This window comes from Oncorhynchus kisutch, linkage group LG18, assembly GCF_002021735.2.
Source record: "Oncorhynchus kisutch isolate 150728-3 linkage group LG18, Okis_V2, whole genome shotgun sequence".
In the NCBI taxonomy this organism is placed as follows: domain Eukaryota; kingdom Metazoa; phylum Chordata; class Actinopteri; order Salmoniformes; family Salmonidae; genus Oncorhynchus; species Oncorhynchus kisutch.
In genome coordinates this window covers 14,514,594-14,535,959 of record NC_034191.2, presented here as the reverse complement: position 1 = coordinate 14,535,959, position 21,366 = coordinate 14,514,594, and the positions used below count along the sequence as shown (strand labels likewise).

Below are 21,366 nucleotides of genomic sequence, written 5' to 3'. Positions count from 1 at the left end.
CTTGTTTTCTCACTCTAATTAAACCCAAATGACGATTGCATTCTTTATCACAACTATTTATAATGGTGGATTTGTCTAATTGTCCTTCAGTTCACACAAAGACTGCCTCCAAAACGCTGTTAAAAGCAGAGGTACAGTGGGTGTCCAGTATTATTGATGTTGGTACAGTGGGTGTTCAGTATTATTGATGTTGGTACAGTGGGTGTTCAGTATTATTGATGTTGGTACAGTGGGTGTCCAGTATTATTGATGTTGGTACAGTGGGTGTTCAGTATTATTGATGTTGGTACAGTGAGTGTTCAGTATTATTGATGTTGGTACAGTGGGTGTCCAGTATTATTGATGTTGGTACAGTGGGTGTTCAGTATTATTGATGTTGGTACAGTGAGTGTTCAGTATTATTGATGTTGGTACAGTGGGTGTTCAGTATTATTGATGTTGGTACAGTGAGTGTTCAGTATTATTGATGTTGGTACAGTGAGTGTTCAGTATTATTGATGTTGGTACAGTGGGTGTTCAGTATTATTGATGTTGGTACAGTGGGTGTTCATTATTATTGTAAAATAGTCTTAGAGAGGTATACAATTAACAGGAAGGCTGTTTAGTTTGAGATGGTCTTGCCTTAGTCATTTCATCATGTATCATCAGATAACTTGGGGATTTTGATTGATTTTCCATTTCAGTAATCTGTATTTCTCTTCCAGACACACAGTGGCCCCTCAAATGGGTTCTTCTGTGCTTTACAATGGAACGGGATCATCAGATGATGGATTCTACATCACAGCCTTCCACACACTGGGCAATAAGAACTACCTCATCCTAGCTCTCTCTATAATATACATCATCACTCTAATGGGTAACTTTGTTCTGTTAGCAGTCTTCATTATGAACCCAAGCCTTCAAAATCCAAAATATGTTGCAGTGTGCAATTTAGCTGTGGTGGACATCTCTTTGAACAGTGTTATCATCCCCCAGATGGTGCCTGTATTTGTGTTCAATCTGAACTACGTCTCCTTTGGGACGTGCTTTTCTCAGATGTTCTTCATGCATTTATTTGGTGATATGGAGTCCTTCTCCCTGGCTCTCCTAGCGTACGACCGTGTGATAGCCATCTGTTTCCCTCTGCGTTACCTCACCATCAACACCAACCTGAGGATGCTGCTCCTCCTGCTAGGGATCTGGACCCTGGCCTTCCTCTTGGAGGTCTACCCTGTCGCCCTGGCCTCTAGCCTGCCTTACTGTGCCTCTAGGGTGGTGCAGAGCTGCTGCTGTGAGCACGGCCCTGTATACAGACTGGCCTGCTCTGACATCTCTTTCAACAGGAAACTAGCAACAGCTAAAACTCTGGCTGTCCTGTTAGGCCCCCTGTCCTTCATCATCTTCACCTATGCTGTGGTGGTGGTTGCGGTGCTGAAGTTTGCCTCGACTACCCAGCGGTGGAAAGCCTTCCACACCTGTCTCACTCACCTGCTGCTGGTACTGGTGTACTACCTCCCTGTCATCCTGGCCTACGTCCTAGGTAAACACAGGGATGACTGTTGAAAATCAAATCAAATATAATCGTCACGTTCACAGTTTCCCACGAGTATAAAAGGTTCAGCGAAATGTTTATGTCTCTTCGCCACAACTTGTATCCCTGCTGTAAACTGTATTCTCCCTAAGTGTAGGTCAGGAATAAAGGAGGACTCTTACTAATTTGCCCCCAAATGTGTGTTTATTGTACTGTATAAGCTGTCATTCAAAAGAGCACTAGCACATTGCATTTTAGTAGATGCTAAGTGCCTTACTCAAGGGCACATTGACAGATTTTTCACATAGTCAGCTTTGGATTCAAACCAGCAACCTTTCAGTTACTGGTCCAAACCTCTTAACCACTAGGCTACCTGCCGCACATCTGAGTTGTCTGGTTGCTAGGCTTTGACAAGTGGGAGCGTACAGCATGTCTCAGCGCACAAGTTCCTTCTTATCTTAGCTGAATATCATAATTGACTGTTAATACTATCAATCAACATGTCAAAGTCATGGATGTGGGTCTGTTTGTCCCTTCCCTCCTAGGTAACCTGCGCTTGGTGCAGTCCCCAGACCTCCTGACTGCCATCCTCACTGTGTCTGTCACCCTGCCACCCATGCTCAATCCTATCATCTACAGCCTAAAGACAGAGGAGCTGCGGGAGAAAATCATCAAACTGTTTGTAAAGACAAAAGTTACTTCTCACAAATGAGACTTTGCGTGGAGTTGTTGATCGTATTTTCAAATCTGCAGCAAAAACTCCAAGAACTGTAGATATAAGAAAAGTTTCCAAGTAAGGTGACATTCCCCTTGCATTTTGTATCTATTTCATTTCAGCATTTTTCTGTTAATACTGTTTTATGAACACTCTAATTCTTTAGATAATTGCAATAAAACAATGTCTGACTATTCTTCTGTTGAACACTTAATATTTGCATACAATAGATTTAACATATTTGATTGTGATAAATTAATACAATTCAAACTTCTAATATCAAATATTTTTTGGGGTGCTTTTCAGATACAAGTTTTTATGCCACAGCTGTAATCATGGAGTGTTTATATATTATAATAACATTAATTACTGGACGAATTCATTTTGCATCCACCATAAAGAATGTGTTCTTAACTGACTTGACTAGTTAAAGACAACATTTGATTTAAAATTAAAAGATAAAGACTACATTTGATTTAAAATAAAAAGATAAAGACTACATTTGATTTAAAATTAAAAGATAAAGACTACATTTGATTTAAAATAAAAAGATAAAGACTACATTTGATTTAAAATAAAAAGATAAAGACTACATTTGATTTAAAATTAAAAGATAAAGACTACATTTGATTTCAAATAAAAAGATAAAGACTACATTTGATTTCAAATTAAAAGATAAAGACTACATTTGATTTAAAATAAAAAGATAAAGACTACATTTGATTTAAAATAAAAAGATAAAGACTACATTTGATTTAAAATAAAAAGATAAAGACTACATTTGATTTAAAATAAAAAGATAAAGACTACATTTGATTTAAAATAAAAAGATAAAGACAACATTTGATTTAAAATAAAAAGATAAAGACTACATTTAAAAATTAAAAATTAAACTATTAACAGAAAGACACAGCATATGCAGGTAAAATCATTATGAATACTGACAGTACAGAGCATGATGAGTGAGGACAGGTATTTGGCACATATAGTGATCATCACATACAATTATGGCATGGAGGTAAAGTTTTGCAAAGTATTTAGATATACAGTATTTACGTTGAAAGAGTTCAACTCTAATCAAATAACATACATTCATTAGTTCCACTAGATGGCACTAAAACATATTCACTGGCAGAGACACACTGTAGGGCTCTGTTCAAAGGTCAAATGAGTAACACTAAGACATTTCTTGAATAAGGATTAATAAGTTATTTATAAACCTTTAATAAATACATATTTGTAAATATTTGTAAGCATTAATAAGCATGTATAAGCTTTATAATCACTACATCTTTTTTTAAAAATGTGAACAATTATTGATTTGTTTTTAATATATTCAGTATAAGGGAACATATAAACAGTTCATACAAGCAGTATGCAGTGGGAGAAACAAGGAATACAAGTATTGATTTATTTGGACTATATTCAGTATAAGGTGGTGAATATACATAACTATTAAGGAGCAGTGTAGTTACACGTTTGGGACACAGCATAAGAACAGAACAGAACGGAAATATCTTACTTTGAATTTGACCTAAAAACGTGTTTCCAACAAGAGCATTTGTAATGTTGAACAAGAGCATTTGTAATGTTGATCATTCTCTACAAGCTGTAGTTTCAGTCTACTGTCAGGAGTGAAATAAGTCCAGCTGATGGGAATGGTTTCTAGATGAAGAACAAATGTTGTTCCATACCATGAGCCAGTCCCATTTGAGCCCAAGGTTCTCTTGGTCTCATTCTCACTTCTTTGTGATAGGTAAGGTACTGTAGGGTGTTGGCATTTTGTGAAGATCATTTCTCATGAATTAAGGATACAAGTCCAGCTATTCTGTTAGAGGAGATGAACTTTGCGAGAAGGTGGGAGCCTGGGAAGGAATCCCATGGTACACCATACGTTTTCAGAGCTGTACGTAGTTTAAGCTGAAAAAAGATTATGAACCAGTGATATAATAGGAGTCCTTGAAATCTATTTAGAACATATCTCATGTGTAATTGAGACACATTTAAAAACAAAGCACGACTCTATCATGACCATTAAGTTGTTCGCAGGTCAGAAAGAACAGTCGTGCTTTGTTTTTAAATGTGTCTCAATAGACATCATGCTGAAAACTACACGCATCAACACATCCCAAAATAAACCATTAGACTAACTAATGCTGCCAATAGTGTCCTGATATTTCAATTACACATGAGATAATGGAGGATTAACTGACTATTGACTCCTTGAATCAGTCCAGGGGCAGGGACTAGGCCTAGACAGGGAGGATTTACATCTTAGTCATTCAGGATGGTGTGTCTGCTAATTATTATTATTTTATTTTTATTTTTTTTAATTATATGACCTTTATTTAACTAGGCAAGTCAGTTAATAACAAATTCTTATTTTCAATGACGGGCTAGGAACAGTGGGTTAACTGCCTGTTCAGGGGCAGAACGACAGATTTGTACCTTGTCAGCTCGGGGATTTCAACTTGCAACCTTCCGGTTACTAGTCCAACGCTCTAACCACTAGGCTACCCTGCCTAGTGGCAATGTGATGTATAACAACAAAATCAAACTGGTCATTTACTGTAAGACAAATAACACCATTCCTCTGTAGCTCAGTCGGAGCAGCATAGAACGCTGCAACGCCTGGATAGAGGGTTCAATCCTTTCACTAACCGTACTAAACTTATACATACATGACTGTAAGTCGCTTTAGATGAAAGTGTTGGCTAAATGGCATATGATATTGCAATTTAATTGTTTTTCTCAGGAAAAATCTAAAACATCGATGTGTATAGTCTAGGTTGAATAAACTAAATCTTATGTGCAATTTATTTATTCTTCATGAAGTACACTACAAAATGGCTAGCACCGTAGAACTGCTCAGGTGTTCCAGAGCTAATTGAGCTACTGTAGGTTGATGACGTGTTGACGATTTAGAAGGAAAGCTGAAGAGACACTTGACCCAATAACATTCATCAGAGTTAGGCCACCTGACAGAAGGCTGACACAAACATGAAAGCAAGTTTTATATCAGATTTGTATTGATTTATACCTCATGTCTGCTACTGCCAATAGAGAACATAGTAAACAGGAAATGAAAACGTACTGTAGGCTAGCATGCATCTACAGAGCACGGAAACGGACACGGATTCACACATTCACTCATACAGTAAGCTACACAACAAAGAGATGACTTCAATAAACCTTTATTCAGTGGGCTTAACTTTGTTAAACATCTTCAACATTTAGTTTGGTTCTTATAACAGTATACAAAGGGATTTACAAGAGAGGGTCCGAGAATAGCCCTGATCATCAAGCCATGACGCTCTTCCAAGGTCAGCACCACACCTACCCTGGTCAAGACTATTCGTACAAATAAAGGAACGTGATGACACACTACCACTATCAGGTGACTGAAGTAAGTGCTGTGCATCTTCCTCTTGTTGTTCTTGGAGGACATTATAACCATAGCAAATATGATCCATACGTAGGACAGGCAAATAAAACAGAATGTGCCAAACAGGAGAAAGAAGGCGGCAATGATTATCATATTGAAATAGGAGCTGGGATTGACACAAGTGGCTCTCCCTAAAGCAGCATAATAACAAATGGTATTTGAGGGTATTTGGTGTATTTGAGGGTTGAGTGGAAGAAAAGAGAGGAATAACAGCCACAAAGGCAAAGGCAACCCCCAACAGAGCATCTGGACAGGGGAAACAAAACAACATTAATACTGACATGGGATCAAACTGAGGAACAGACAGATATAGAGGGGAAAATCAACAAAGTCAAGGAGTCCAGGTGAGTCCAATGAAGCACTGATGCGCTTAATGATGGTGACAGCAAGGCAGACCAGAGAGGGGGAGCGGGAGCAGGCATGACAATGGATGTGTGTACGTAGACCCGCAAGCCACTGTGGCCCCTTATTGAGGGGTTTACAGTTTTTGTGGCCCCCACCCAATCAAAGTTGCCCATCCCTGTTATAGAACGAGCGCTATGAGCATTTACATGACACTTGAAAATTATATGGCAGCTATGCTAGCGCCTCATTAACATGACATATATGTTGTTAATATTGAAACAATGCTACGTAAATTAATGTCTAGAACAATTATCAGAATTCTAACAGTTGGCCAAATTAACTGGTAATGCCCGAGAAGCTGATATTTGGAGGAAATATTGGCACGGGTGTTGTTAGGCCCGAGACGAAGTCGAGGGCTGGCAAACCGTGTCAATATATCCTCCAATCACCGGCTTCGAGGCCATTATCACTTAAATCCCCCCCCCCCCCCCCCCCCCCCCGGCCTTATTGCTTACTCATAAACCCGCGAGTTCAAGCCCTGAACTTTGATTGGCTGAAAGGCATAATATATCAGACCGTAAATACTATGGGTATCACAAAAAATTACTTTTACTGGTCTAATTATGTTGGTAATATACCACGGCTGAGGGCTGTATCCAGGCACTCTGCATTGCATCGTGTGTAAGAACAGCCCTTAGCCGTGGTATATTGGCCATATACCACACCTGCTCAGGCTTTATTGGTTAATTGTATTGCTCGGCATGTAGCTGAATGGAGTAACCAGATGCAGTCATTCTGGGGGCAGGCAGTTGATCCAGTCAGTACTCTGTCACTCATTGTCACATTTCATGACTTTTGCGTGGACACTAGGTTGATCATAAGAAATAACATAAAATATAGCTGTATGCCATTTAGCCATTAATAAGCAACTTGTTGTCATGTGTGCATTTATGTCACATTTGGTTGGTCACGGGAATTGATCCCACTGCCCTAGCGTTACGAACGCCATGACCTACCAACGGAGCTACAAAGGCCCACATTGTGGATAACCTGTCATCTTACCTACAACTCTGAGATGTAGGTCTACCACTCATACGATGCTAATGCTTTCATGATCGTCAGGTACCTATGATACCTACTGGTTGAAAAGTAGTCATTTAAGTTTCTAATTCCCATAAAACTTCCTCTGATGATTTATCCAAACTGAAATACATTTCAAGCGAAAATACTGAATATAAAACACAAGTAGCTATTGTGTATTAGGGTACATGTGTCTAATGTGTTGTGCCATGTTCTTGCAAGACAGAGAAGTTTGTTTGTACTGTATGTGATCCTCAGAGACAACCCCTGTCTTCCAACAACATACAACAAATTAAGTCTTTAAGGATTGCTGTCCAATTAGTGTCTCTCTCATACACTATGTTCCCTTGTGTGTGATTAGTGAGGAGTGTATGTGTGTGTGTGTGTGTGTGTGTGTGTGTGTGTGTGTGTGTGTGTGTGTGTGTGTGTGTGTGTGTGTGTGTGTGTGTGTGTGTGTGTGTGTGTGTGTTCCTGTTTTGCTGTTCAGATTTCACTATGCATGTGCAAACAATGGTCTTTGACCTTCTCTCAACAAATGATATTCATACTGTATACATACTATATCATAATAACTAAGCAATTTTGTGTCTACATTTTGTCCCTTTTTGTTTAGCTGAAGTGTATTTCTTCTCAAGGTGTATCTTTATTACAATCACACCATAGACTTTGAACCACTTTTACCAGGCCCAAGCAGGGATTCACAAATACTATGATTTGGGCAAACAAAATATACATTATACTGTATACTATAAAGTGAAAATAATCATTACATTCTCTTTTTAATAGAATTTCCTCCTGTCCTTATTTGACCATTATCTGACTTTTCATGTTGAAAGATAAGGTAACCAAGTCATGGTGTTAGTCTTTTTCTACAGTAGCCCATTATAGTTGCTGCTATTATGGTTATGAATGGGCTATGTACGCTGCCTGTGAAAGCTCATACACACTTTCTTGTCTTGGTCTGTTTACATTTCGGAACATCACATCTCAGAACAGTCGCTGGGGATGTAACCTACTGTATCAATTTATTAATACTGAAACCCCTCTGGGGTTGTTTAACAGGCTGCTGCTTCCTTTTCTTCCTAGGGGATTTATAAGTGGTTTACTAATATCATTAGACAAGCTGGGCTTAGGGATTGCATAATATATTTTCCCATTGACCCTTAGCGATCCCCTGGCACTGCACTGTCTGTGAAAGGGTGACTACACTAATGAATGACCTCAACCTGTCCAAACCTACTCACAGAGTATGAACGGTTGAGAGAGAAGGGAGATCAAGGGAATGCAATATTAAAAAGGTTGCAGCCAAAGACATAATCAATTAACAACCTAAATGATTGACACCCTTGATAAAGATGAGCAAAACCAACTTGGTGTACTCAGCCTTTTACTATAATGTTTCATGAGATTGAAGAACACATTGGGAGGTGACCTTTCCTCCTTACAGAATCTTTCCAGATCCTTGACATCCTTTGAAAAGGCGGGCCGAACAGGCCCCCATTAACATCGACGGGGCTGTAGTGGAGCAGGTTGAGAGTTTCAGGTTCCTTGGTGTCCACACCACAAACAAACTATTATTGTCCAAACATACCAAGACAGTCGTGAAGAGGGCACATCAAAAAAAAAAATGTTACATCATCGCCTGGTATGGCAACTACTCGGCATCTGACCATAAGGCACTACAGAGGGTACTGCGTACGGCCCAGTACATCACGGTGGCCAAGCTTCGTGACATCCAGGACCTATATAGTTGGCGGTGTCAGAGGAAGGCCCAAAGAATTGTCGAAGACTCCAGTCACCCAAGTCATAGACTGTTCTCTCTGCTACCTTATGGTAAGCAGTGCCGGAGCGCCAAGTCTAGGACCAAAAGGCTCCTTAACAGCTTCTACCACCAAGCCATAAAACTGCTGAACAATTAATCAATGGCCACCCAGACTATTTACATTGACATGCCCCCCACTCCATTTGTTTTAGCACTGCTGCTACGCTCTGTCTATTATTTATGCATAGTACCCATACCTACTTGTACAAATTACCTTGACTAACCTGTACCCACGCACATGACTCTATACCGGTACCCCCTGTATATAGCCTCGTTATTGTTATATGATTGTGTTACTTTTTATTATTTTTTTACTTTAGATTATTTTGTAAATATTTTCTTAACTCTTTCTTGAACTGCATTGTTGGTTAAGGGCTTGTAAGTAAGCATTTCATGGTAAGGTCTACACCTGTGTATTCTGCGCATGTGACAAATACAATTTGATTTAATCTACGGTGATGGACTGCCTTCTTCAATTCAAACCACAGGTTTCAAGAGACTGAGATATTGCAAAATGTTGATTTGTGGTACAATTAATATTAATTTCTGGATTTTGATATGTGTTGGGGTTATTGTCTTGCTGGAAGATCCCCCTGTGGCCAAGTTTCAGCTTCCTGGCAGAGGCAACCAGGTTTTTGGCTAACATGTCCTGGTACTTGGTGGAGATTATGATGCGGTTGACCTTAACATTGGCCCAAGGATCAGTAGAAGCAAAACAGACCAATAACATCAAAGATTCACCAAAATATTTTACCGTAGGTACAAGGTTCTTTTCTGCATATGCATCCTTCTTTCGAGGCCAAACCCACCATTGGTGTGCGTGGCCAAAGAGCTATTTTCATCTAATCTGACCATAGCACTCGGTTCCAATCCAAGTGGCAATGTTGTAACTCCAGGCATTTACATTTGTTGTTTGCTGTCAGTAAAGGCTTTTTGATGGTGACCCTTCCAAAGAGCCTATTGGCATGGAGGTGGCTTCTAATTGAAGATTTGGAAACTTGGTGACCCGAAGATGCAACCAAATTCTGTTATTCTCCAACTGTGGCACTTGGACTCTTCTGTGCCTCCCGGTCGATCTTCCTCACTGTGCGTGAGGACATGATACACTTGGGTCCTTTTCCAGGCAAGTTTACCACTGTTCCAGTGGTCTTAAACATCTTAATTGTTGCCCTAATAGTGTAAAGCGGTATATTTGGTTTTTCAGGTGTTGTTTTTGTATCCATTGCCTGATTTATGAAAGTCAACAACCATTTGTCTCTTTTTGTTTGTGAGTTTGTTGCTTTTCCCAGAGGTGATGGATGACAGATGGATTTTTACATGCTTTATCTCGTTTTTATACCCCAGTGAAACAGCAATCCCTGAAAGGCCAAAATACAGTTACTTCAATCTGAGATTTACAGTAGAACATTTATTGATTTTATTTAAAAGAATGGTTAGGGTTGCCAGTAATTCTGACAGCAATCAGATTTGTTTTATTACTTGTTAAAGAACAACTGTGTTAGTATAAAATAATATAATACAAAAAATGTTTGCATACAATGTAGCTTAGTATTTGTATTATTTATTTTAGAGATAATGTTTTGCTCATATTTAACAAGGGTGCCAATAATTTTGGTGGTGACTGTATAAAGTGGAGGAGGAAGGAATGTCCCCTCAGGACTAGGTCCTATCTTGAGATCTGTGCATGGAATTCACCATTGTCATCAATGCAATACTTACAGTATGAGAGATTGGGTTATCATATTAGGGATTTGGCCCTCAATGATGGCAGTTTACCTATGAAAGGACACAGGGTCTAATTCAAGCAATTACAGACCAATGAAAACTACAGGGCTGGTCACTCAAAATATGTCAGTCTTTATGTGCCTTATAGGCCTTTGAGCCAATCAGCATGTATGCATGTTTTCGTGTGCAGTTTCTACACCTATTTTTGGATTCCAATAGACAGTAGTTGTCTAATGAGAATCATGACGTGTCATGACATGACGTATATATATATATTTGTGATAATAAAAAAGGGATTTGTGCACATGTTATAAAACTGTACTATGAGTTTATATATGAAATTATTATCATATACAGGTCAGAGGTCACAGGACTAATATATGCAAATAACAGGGTTGGGGTGTGTAGCGTATAGCTGGATGTAGGTTATGGTTGGTGACTTGGGGAATACGGGCCTAAGTGGGTAAAAGGGCTGAGATAGGCAAGTAACAGGGATGAAGTGTATTGGCAAAGGAACTGGGGTCTATGAGTAACCAATAGGGTATTTAGGTCTAGGATATGGGTGAATTGGTACTTGACTATATCAACAGGGTATTGGCATATGGGTTTTAGGGTTAGGACATGGGGGTGACAGGCCTTGGGTCAGGCTGTGGCTCGGGTGGTTGTTGTCCTTGATGATCCTTTTGGCCTTCCTGTAACATCGGGTGCTGTAGGTGTCCTGGAGGGCAGGTAGTTTGCCCCTGGTGATGCGTTGTGCAGACCGCACCACCCTCTGGAGAGCCTTACGGTTGTGGGCGGTGCAGTTGCCGTACCAGGTGGTGATACAGCCCAACAGGATGCTCTCAGTTGTGCATCTGTAAAAGTTTGTCAGGGTTTTAGGTGACAAGCCAAATTTCTTCAGCCTCCTGAGGTTGAAGAGGTGCCTTCTTCACCGCACTGTCTGTGTGGGTGGACCATTTCAGTTTGTCTGTGATGTGTACGCCGAGGAACTTAAAACTATAAACTATATGGATTACATGTTAGGATTACTAATGGCTTATGATTTCCATCCTGGCATGTCTGGGAACAAATTAAGTTAAGAAAGCTAACAACAGAAAAATAATATGTTTTTATTTATTAAGATAGGTAACCATATATGTGTACGTAACTACCTTGCTTTTTAAATTGATAAGTATGATGAAATGAAAATGTGTCTTTGAATAATCTGTGTTTGTATAGATATTTTGCATCATTACATCATGATTTAAATAATAAACTCACCAAAAAAAGAAACATTCTCTCACTGTCAACTCCATTTATTTTCAGCAAACTTAACACGTATATGTCACGAATCCCGTTTCCTGAGTCTGATATTTGCCAGTGTTCTGTCCTAGAGTGTTTTTTCCGGCGTCCTGGAACGCACCCTGTCTGGTTGCCGGGCAATGTAGCCAGTTGGGAGTTCTGATTACCCGCACCTGTATCCCATCAGCTATCTGCACACCTGGTCCTGATCATCATCTCTCCTCTTCATAAGCCCGGACCTGACAACCATTCCCTGCCGGATCGTTAGCCATGAACATTACTCACCCGGATCATTTACCCCATTCCCGCCTGGTCGTCGGAGGATTCCGCTTCCCCATTGGATCCACCTATTTACTCCCATCAACTCACCACCGCTGCCCGCTACGCCACCTGGATATATCTACCCATTCACATTCACTTGTAAATAAATACTCACCTTCTTCCTACTCTCCTTGTCCTGGTCTGCTTCTGGGTTCAATTTTGAAGAAACGTGACAGTATAAATATTTGTATGAAAATAATATTCAACAACTGAGACATAAACTGAAGAAGTTCCACAGACATGTGACTAACAGAAATTGAATAATGTGTCCATGAAAAAAGAGGGGGTCAAAATCAAAAGTAACAGTCAGTACCTGGTGTGGCCACCAGCTGCATTTAGTACTGCAGTGCATCTCCTCCTCATGGACTGCACCAGATTTGCCAGTTCTTGCTGTCAGATGTTACCCCAATCTTCCACCAAGACACCTGCATGTTCCCAGACATTTCTGGAAGGGAATGGCCCTAGCCCTCACCCTCCAATCCAACAGGTCCCAGGGGTGCTCAATGGGATTGAAATCCGGGATCTTCGCTGGCCATGGCAGAACACTGACATTCCTGTCTTGCAAGAAATCCCGCACAGAACGAGCAGTATGGCTAGTGGCATTGTCATGCTGGAGGGTCATGTCAGGATGAACCTGCAGGAAGGATAACACAAGAGGGAGGAGGATGTCTTCCCAGTTACGCACAGTGTTGAGATTGTCTGCAATGACAGTCCGATGATGCTGTGACACACCGCCCCAGACCATGACGGACCCTCCACCTCTAAATCAATCCCGCTCCAGAGTACAGGCCTCAGTGAAACGCTCATTCCTTCGAAGGAATCCGACCATTCCCCTTGGTAAGACAAAACCGCGACTCGTCAGTGAAGAGCACTTTTTGCCAGTCCTGTCTGGTCCAGCGACGATGGGTTTGTGCCCATTGGCGATGTTGTTGCCGGTGATGTCTGGTGAGGACCTGCCTTACAACAGGCCAACAGACCCTCAGTCCAGCCTCTCTCAGCCTATTGCGGACAGTCTGAGCACTGATGGAGGGATTGTGCGTTCCTGGTGTAACTCAGGCAGTTGTTGTTGCCATCCTGTACCTGTCCCGCAGGTGTGATGTTCAGATGTACCGATCCTGTGCAGGTGTTGTTACAGGGTACAGGTGTTGAGCAGGGACCCTGGGCATCTTTCTTTTGGTGTATTTCAGAGTTAGTAGAAAGGCCTCTTTAGTGTCCTAAGTTTTTATAACTGTGACCTTAATTGTCTGCCGTCTGTAAGCTGTTAGTGTCTTAATGACCGTTCCACAGATGTATGTTCATTAATTGTTTATGGATCATTGAACAAGCATGGGAAACAGTGTTTAAACCCTTTAAACCCTTTTCTGTTGAGTTATTTGGATTTTTACAAATTATCTTTGAAAGACAGGGTCCTGAAAAAGTTTCTTTTTTGCTGAGTTTAGATGACAAAGAAAAAGAGAAAAACACTCAGAAACATCCTTGAGGAAAATGACCTTAGGGAGTAAGGTCAGGTGCAGAATTATGTCACGGGGTGTCAACAGTTGTTATAAATTGGACAAGGCAAGTGTCCGTGTCAGACATCAGACTTGGGTAAGCCCTGATTTATTACTATGCAGATCTGGAGTTACATGGCATGTCTTGATAACTGACTTTATGCATCTTCTTAATGTGTTTTCTGAATATATGAACGAGATGGAACATGTTCTCTAATCTTTAGATGAAAGGCTTATTGAAGGGCTTATTGTGAGGTGCAGCTTTTGTATTGACATGCCACGAATTGGGCTATGCAGTCGAAAGTATTGAAAAGATAATTAGGCAAAATTCATTACTTTTGTAATATTCTTTACAAGGCCTAATATCTTGATAGTCATATGTAGTGGGAAATGTAATGTGATCAATAATTTTATATCACTTGTAATATCAATAAGATGCTAATTAAGTATCGGACCCTTTTTTTTTTTTAAATCCTCTAAAATTACATACCCAAATCTAACTGCCTGTGGCTCAGGACCTGAAGCAAGGATATGCATATTCTTGATACCATTTGAAAGGAAACACTTTGAAGTTTGTGAAAATGGGGGTTTAATAATTAATTAATCCTTTATTTCCGCAGGTTGTCTAAGAGACCATCATCATGTCAGCTGGGAATCACAGTTTTGTGACAGAGTTTGTCATCGTTGGGTTCCCTGGACTTCAGCCAGAGTTCTACGGTCTTGCCTCAACTGTATTATTCTTGGTGTATTTTTGCACTGCAGTAGGAAATGTTGTTATTCTTGTATTGTTCGCAACAGACCGGGATCTCCACAAACCCATGTATTTTGTTATTTTACATCTGGTTGTTTCTGATATTCTCTTTAGCACCACCACATTACCAAAGATTATTGCCCGGTATTGGTTTCAAGCAGGGGCCATTTCATTCACAGGTTGTTTTGTCCAGATGTACTTAGTGCACTATTTTGGAACTGTAAATTCATATATTCTATTTATAATGGCTTTAGACCGATATGTTTCAATCTGTTTTCCGCTCAGATATCCAATGATTATCAAAAACTCCACTATTCATATTCTCAGTACCACTGCTTGGATTGTTGCGAAAGCCGGCCCATTGATGATGGTAATTAGGGCCTATCCTCTTCCTTACTGTGACTCAAACAAAATCATGCAGTGCTACTGTGATCATATCGCTATAACAACGCTTGCATGCACTGATAGGGTTCCTTATAGTTTTCCTGCTTTTGTTGTAGCCATGCTGACATTACTGGGACCTCTTGTTTTCATTATATTCTCATATTGCTCTATTATTGTGGCAGTTGTTCAGATTGCGAGCCCCCAAGGCCGCCTCAAAACCCTTTCTACCTGCAGTGGTCAGCTGATCATCATTGCCCTGTATTATCTCCCCAGATGTTTTATTTATCTGTCCAGTAACATCGGCATTAGATTCAGCACTGATTTACGTATTGTTATTATCATGTTGTATAGCCTGCTCCCTCCCATGATCAATCCACTGATTTACAGTTTCAAAACCAAATATGTAAAACAGAGCTTGATGAAAAGATTCAAAAAATCTACTGATCCACAGAAGGAGAGTGTCCCTGCTGTATCTTGATGTATGTAACACAACTACTCAAACTACTTTTGCAATTGTTTGAATTCATCCAATTCCTTATGGTGTACATATGCTTAATTATTGAGTATTCTTTATAAAAACAAAATGTAGTAAAACAAAAATCTATTTCTCTATTTTTACCACATGTATTCTTATTTAGCATTGTTGACTCAACACTGAATTGCTTAGTAAAAGTGTTCATTTGAAAGTTGGTTAACACATCAGTTAACATCACTAAACAATGCCAATATGATTTATAAAGCTAGCATCTGCTGTTGGTAGATGTTTTGGGAAGTAAATGAATAATACATTCTAAACACGTCTCCAATAATGTGGATGCTACCATGGTTACGGAGAGTCCTGAGTGAGTGGTGAATAATGACGAGTGAAAGCGTTACAGATGGACAAGTATTATACCCACCAAAAATACTAACCTCCCCTGTTATTGGGCACACAACAAGCAGAAACACAACCAAAACAAACAGTAAATGCATCCAACAAGTTTGTAGATTCACACACTCAATGTAATCATTGCATGCTAGGAATCTGAGACCAAATACTAAAACTTTTGACGACTTGAATAAACATATTTGTGAATTTGTCCCAATACTTTTGGTCCCCTCGAATGGGGGGACTATGTACAACAAGTGCTTTCATTTCAAAACGGTTCCCCCCATATGGATGAAAATACCCTCAAGTTAAAGCTGACAGTCTGCACTTGAACCTCATAGTCATTGTATTGTTTCAAATACAAAAGTGCTGGAGTTAAGAGCCAAAACAACAACAAAATTGTCACTCTCTGAATAAATTGGGGGCTCACTGTAACGTGGATTAAAAAACATGAGCTGGAGAACACCCAGATAAATGTGTTTGTGTGGAAGTGCCGACTAATGACGAATAAACTACAAACTATCAAAATAAAGAAAGTCGCACACTCCATGTATAAACTCCCAGCAATTTAATGGGTATTTACCAACGTTTGGGCATCACTGTGCCAATTTAATGGGTATTTACCAACGTTTGGGCATCACTGTGCCAATTTAATGGGTATTTACCAACATTTCGACATCACTGTGCCAATTTAATGGGTATTTACCAACATTTCGGCATCACTGTGCCAATTTAATGGGTATTTACCAACATTTCGGCATCACTGTGCCAATTTAATGGGTATTTACCAACATTTCGACATCACTGTGCCAATTTAATGGGTATTTACCAACGTTTCGGCATCACTGTGCCTTCCTCAGGGTGTTGAATACTTTTGGCGCTCACTGTAACCTATACATTCCTCATGAGTGTCACGTTCTGACCACAGTTCTGTTGTTTTATTCTTTGTTTTAGTATGGTCAGGGCGTGAGTTGGGGTGGGCAGTCTATGTTGGTTTTTCTATGTTGGTTTTTGTGTTCGGCCTAGTATGGTTCTCAATCAGAGGCAGGTGTCGCTAGTTGTCTCTGATTGAGAATCATACTTAGGTAGCCTGGGTTTCACTTTTGGTTGGTGGGTGTTTGTTTCCGTTTGAGTGTTTAGGCCACATGGTACTGTTTCGGTTTTCGTTTTGGTCACATCGTTTATTGTTTTGTATTTCAGTGTTCAGTTCGTTTTGAATAAATCATCATGAACACTTACCACGCTGCACTTTGGTCCGATCCTTCTTCCACCTCTGAATGCGGTTACAATGAGCTTAGTTCAGCTGTTTGACCCATTTAGAACCCAAAATAAGATTGTTTTACTCCAACGTTTGTAAACAATGTAAATGTAAGCAAACACTCTAAGCCTTAAAACATAGTTACAACTCAAATGTTGAACGCATTAAAAAAGTCACAACTAGGCTGAATTAAACAGGATATGCGGCAACAACTGTATAAATACCAACAGACAATTTGTTTGTTTGATATGATGGGATCTTTTTATTGGTAAAATGAATTAGGTAACACATTGTAGTGGAAAGGCATTTTTGTACAAATAGTAATATAATAATATGGAAGTAAACTTGGAGTCACGTGATGATATGTTGTGTGGTCCTCCCACTACGACTCGGGAAACTATGCCATTTATTAGACTACAGATTAAATCAAATCAAATTTATTTATATAGCCCTTCGTACATCAGCTGATATCTCAAAGTGCTGTACAGAAACCCAGCCTAAAACCCCAAACAGCAAGCAATGCAGGTGTAGAAGCACGGTGGCTAGGAAAAACTCCCTAGAAAGGCCAAAACCTAGGAAGTAACCTAGAGAGGAACCAGGCTGTGGGGTGGCCAGTCCTCTTCTTAAATTAAATAAGTTGTGATGAACTTCACAGGGTGGCAAAAGTGCACCTGGTGATCTTGATGTTCCATTCCAATAAATATCAAGGGTCTTTTTCTTGTGACATGATGATGGATGGTTGGCTGCCATTGAACACATAAAAACAATGACGCTCATATCCATGATAATCGAATGTAGGTAGCCTATACACACTGTATCTGCAGGCTTTTGGCTACAGCACACATGCCAAGACTAGAGTGGACACATTTGCTATATTATAAAACGCAACAGCTTCTGTGACAAAACCATCAGAAGAGTTGAAAATGCAAAGGAAACTCATTTAACTTGTGTTTTTCATTGGGAACATGGGAATTTAACCACAAACCTTATTTTATATGCACTACTTCATCACGCACAGACTTGTATCCACAATAAGTGAGTTTGATGGGAACACATCTCTGGTGGATATCTATCTCATGTTGGATTGAAAGCTAGTATTCCTTGCATCAATGGCTATGTCTATGAATTTGAAAGTGGTTACATTTCTACAGGCCTATCCCTCAGCTTTTTTACCAAAACAGAGGCGGGGTGGTCTCTTTGATATTGTTTCTACAAAGGATTCTAGCTATAAGGTGATTTCTAATAAGGATACCAGAATAGCACAATATCAACATTACTCTTTATTGTTGTTGCAGTGCCGTAATGTGCCATAATTGTATCTGAAGCAATGGTTGTATGTACACTATGATTGAATTCCGGCCTTGCAAGTAAAACATGCACGCAACATTAGGCCAATTCCATTTCTCCCTCTAGCTCCTTGCCTAAGTGTGCACTTGTTCACTCCCTCATGGACCGTCAAAGAAAGGACAAGTTTGGGTAATATGGTAGAGGATCTCCTTTCATAGAGACAGAAGGGACTGTAACATACTCTGTTTTATGGAAGCATGGCTCTCTCCAGATATATTGTCCCCATCCATATAGCCAGCGGGGTTCTCCGTTCTGTGCGATAACAGGAATAAATAACTCTCTGGGAAAAACAGATGTGGATGGGTATGTCCCATGATTAACAACTCACGGTGTGGTTGTGGTAACGTACAGGAACTCAAATATTTTTGTTCTCTAGAATATCTTAGCAAATATCGACTGCATTACCTGCAGAGAGAATTTTCTTGATTATTGTCACTGCGGTGTATATTCCCCCCTAAGACGACACCACAACAGTGCTAAAGGAACTACACCGGACTTGGTGCAAAAACATCTCCTGTGCTAAAGCCTGAGAGAACACGCTTGACTATTGCTCCTCTCCCTTTGGGGACAGCTACAAGAACCTCATTTCGGGAAATCAGATCATGGCTCCATCCTGCACCTCTCCGCCTATAGGCAGAAACTTAATCAGGAAACTCCTGTGGTAAGGAGTGTTCAACATTGGTGTGACCAATCGGAATCTTTTCTTCAAGACTGTTTTGATCACGCAGACAGGGAAAGGTTCCGGGTCGCCTCTAGGAAGAGTATCGACGTGTACACTAACTCAGTGACTGGGCTGATTAGGAAGTGCAAAGAAGATGTTTATTGATTAGATTAGATCTTATCTAAACCAAAAACAGTGGATAGATGGAAGATTTCACACAAAACTGAAAGGGCAAACCACCGCATTTAATGACAGCAAGGTCACGGCAAGGTCAAGAACTTGTACAAACAGACCAGCTTTGACCTCCGTAAGGCAATAGAAGAGACAAAACGACAAGTGGACTCGCAATTCAATGGCTCAATCAAGAGACGCATGTGGCAGGGACTCCAGACAATCCCGGTTTATAAAGGGACAAACTAAACACCTTCGCCGCTCATGGAAAACAACATCCAGCCACTGACGTGGGCCCCCGTCACTCATGAGGACTGTGTCCTCCCAATCTCTGTGGCCAATGTGAGTAAGTCATTCAAGCGTATTAACCTTCACAAGGTGTCATGGTTCCACCTGTCACCAGAGGGCGGCAGAGACAGTCCTAGAGACGGTAATGACACTCAGGTGTGTCCAATTTAATCATTATGATTTTCCTGTTAAGAGAGGTGTGTTTTCTGTTGTTCTTTGCAGAAGCTTGAACTGTTTTTTTTTTTTTTTAACCTTTATTTAACCTTTATTTAACCAGGCAAGTCAGTTAAGAACACATTCTTATTTTCAATGACGGCCTGGGAACAGTGGGTTAACTGCCTGTTCAGGGGCAGAACGACAGATTTGTACCTTGTCAGCTCGGGGGTTTGTACTCGCAACCTTCCGGTTCCTAGTCCAACGCTCTAACCACTAGGCTACGCTTCCGCCCCCACTAGGCTACGCTTACCGTGTGTTCGTTTCCTGAGTGAGTTTTCGAGTGTACTGTGATCCTGCAGCTAATGTGTCTCAGTAAAGTATTATGTTTATCCTTAAACACTGATTCCTCATCTGGTCTCTTCTCTGCACCTGGGTCCAACCTCAGCACGTCACAGAAAACTTCTGCCTCAACATGGACCCATCAGAGATCAGCCAGATCCAGAATGCTATAACCCAAGAAGGAGCACTGCAGGGGCGGCAGCAAGAACAACTTCCCAAATATTAGAGACCCTCCGGGCACTTACCGATTCCCTCCAACCACGGCCAAACCCTAACTCAGGAGGAGCCAATGCCCAAGTCTCATCGCCCAGTGCAACAGGCATCGCCTTAGTTCCTCCAGGGAACCTGAAACGGTAACCCAAGATCCCAGCCCTCGAACGTTGTGGCAGCCACACGGGAGGAGGCAAGGATTTCCTAACTCAGTGCTCTCTGGTGCAACGGTGGTGTTGGAACAGCGTCATGCAACTCTATATTATCCTTCACTGCCGAGCTGCGAAGATTCTTCAACCACCACCTTCAACCACCCAGTCTCCGCCGAGAAGCAGCTAGCCTACAGTTCTACCTCCCCCAAGAGGCTAGACCAGTGGCTGACTTCACTATTGAGTTCCCGAACCCTCGCCGCCAAAGGTGGGTGGAAAACTGAGGCACTGGTCATCGCTTTCCACCTAACTCCAAGGATGAACTGGCCGCTCGGGAGCTGAGAGAGGACCTCGAGTCCCTGATAACGCTGGCCATCAGGTTTGACAACCGCATCCAAAACGTGTGAGACAGCGCCTTTTTGACACCACTCCCGTATCCCAGTTTCCGGAGCACCCCAAGCCCCCGGAGCCCAACTTTGAGGAGCCTAGGCAGCTGGAACACACACGTCTTTGCCCACAGGAACGTGACAGGTGCATGCGTGGCGGCTGCTGCCTCTACTGCGCCGGTCTCGGCCATCTCCGTTCTACATGCCCAGAGTTCACAGGAAATGCAGGTGCTCACCAGGACCCTGACCAGCTGTGCTGTTACACCCCAGCTACCCAGTCACCGTCTGACACTACCCGCAAACCTCCATTGGGACAACCATCAGCACCACATTTAAACCTTTGTGGACTCCAGGGCCGCGGTTAATTTCATTGACCAAGACATCACCAGAGAATAAAAATCGCCTGTGTGAAATGTCCCATCCCTCTGCAGATTCAAGCTCTCGATGGACGCACCATCGGCTCTGGCCAGGTGGAATATCAGACCCAGCCCATTCTACTACAGGTTGGGGTGAATCACTCAGAGACCCTTAGTTTTCTTTTGATCACTGCTCCCGAGAAGCACCACGCAGGAGGCGTCTCAAGTCCTGAGACACCTCCTGCAGAGCCAACTATATGTCAAGAAGTGTACCACATATCCCAAGTGTGAGTTCCACATATCATAAG

At 41.1% G+C, this 21,366-nt stretch overlaps 2 protein-coding genes across 2 annotated transcripts; both read left to right on the top strand.

Annotated features, from left to right (window-relative positions):
* The first annotated feature begins 710 nt into the window (after positions 1–710).
* On the top strand, positions 711–2,421 carry or40a1 (odorant receptor, family 40, subfamily A, member 1). The gene is made up of 2 exons (XM_031796082.1): positions 711–1,519; positions 2,056–2,421. Exons 1-2 carry the CDS (start codon positions 724–726, stop codon positions 2,220–2,222), a joined length of 963 nt encoding a protein of 320 aa, XP_031651942.1. The 5' UTR covers positions 711–723; the 3' UTR covers positions 2,223–2,421.
* An 11,942-nt stretch (positions 2,422–14,363) lies between these two features.
* On the top strand, positions 14,364–15,446 carry LOC109909485 (olfactory receptor 2AT4). Its single transcript, XM_031796245.1, has one exon. The coding sequence runs from the start codon at positions 14,376–14,378 to the stop codon at positions 15,345–15,347; it is 972 nt and encodes a 323-aa protein (XP_031652105.1). The 5' UTR covers positions 14,364–14,375; the 3' UTR covers positions 15,348–15,446.
* The last annotated feature ends 5,920 nt before the right edge of the window (positions 15,447–21,366 follow it).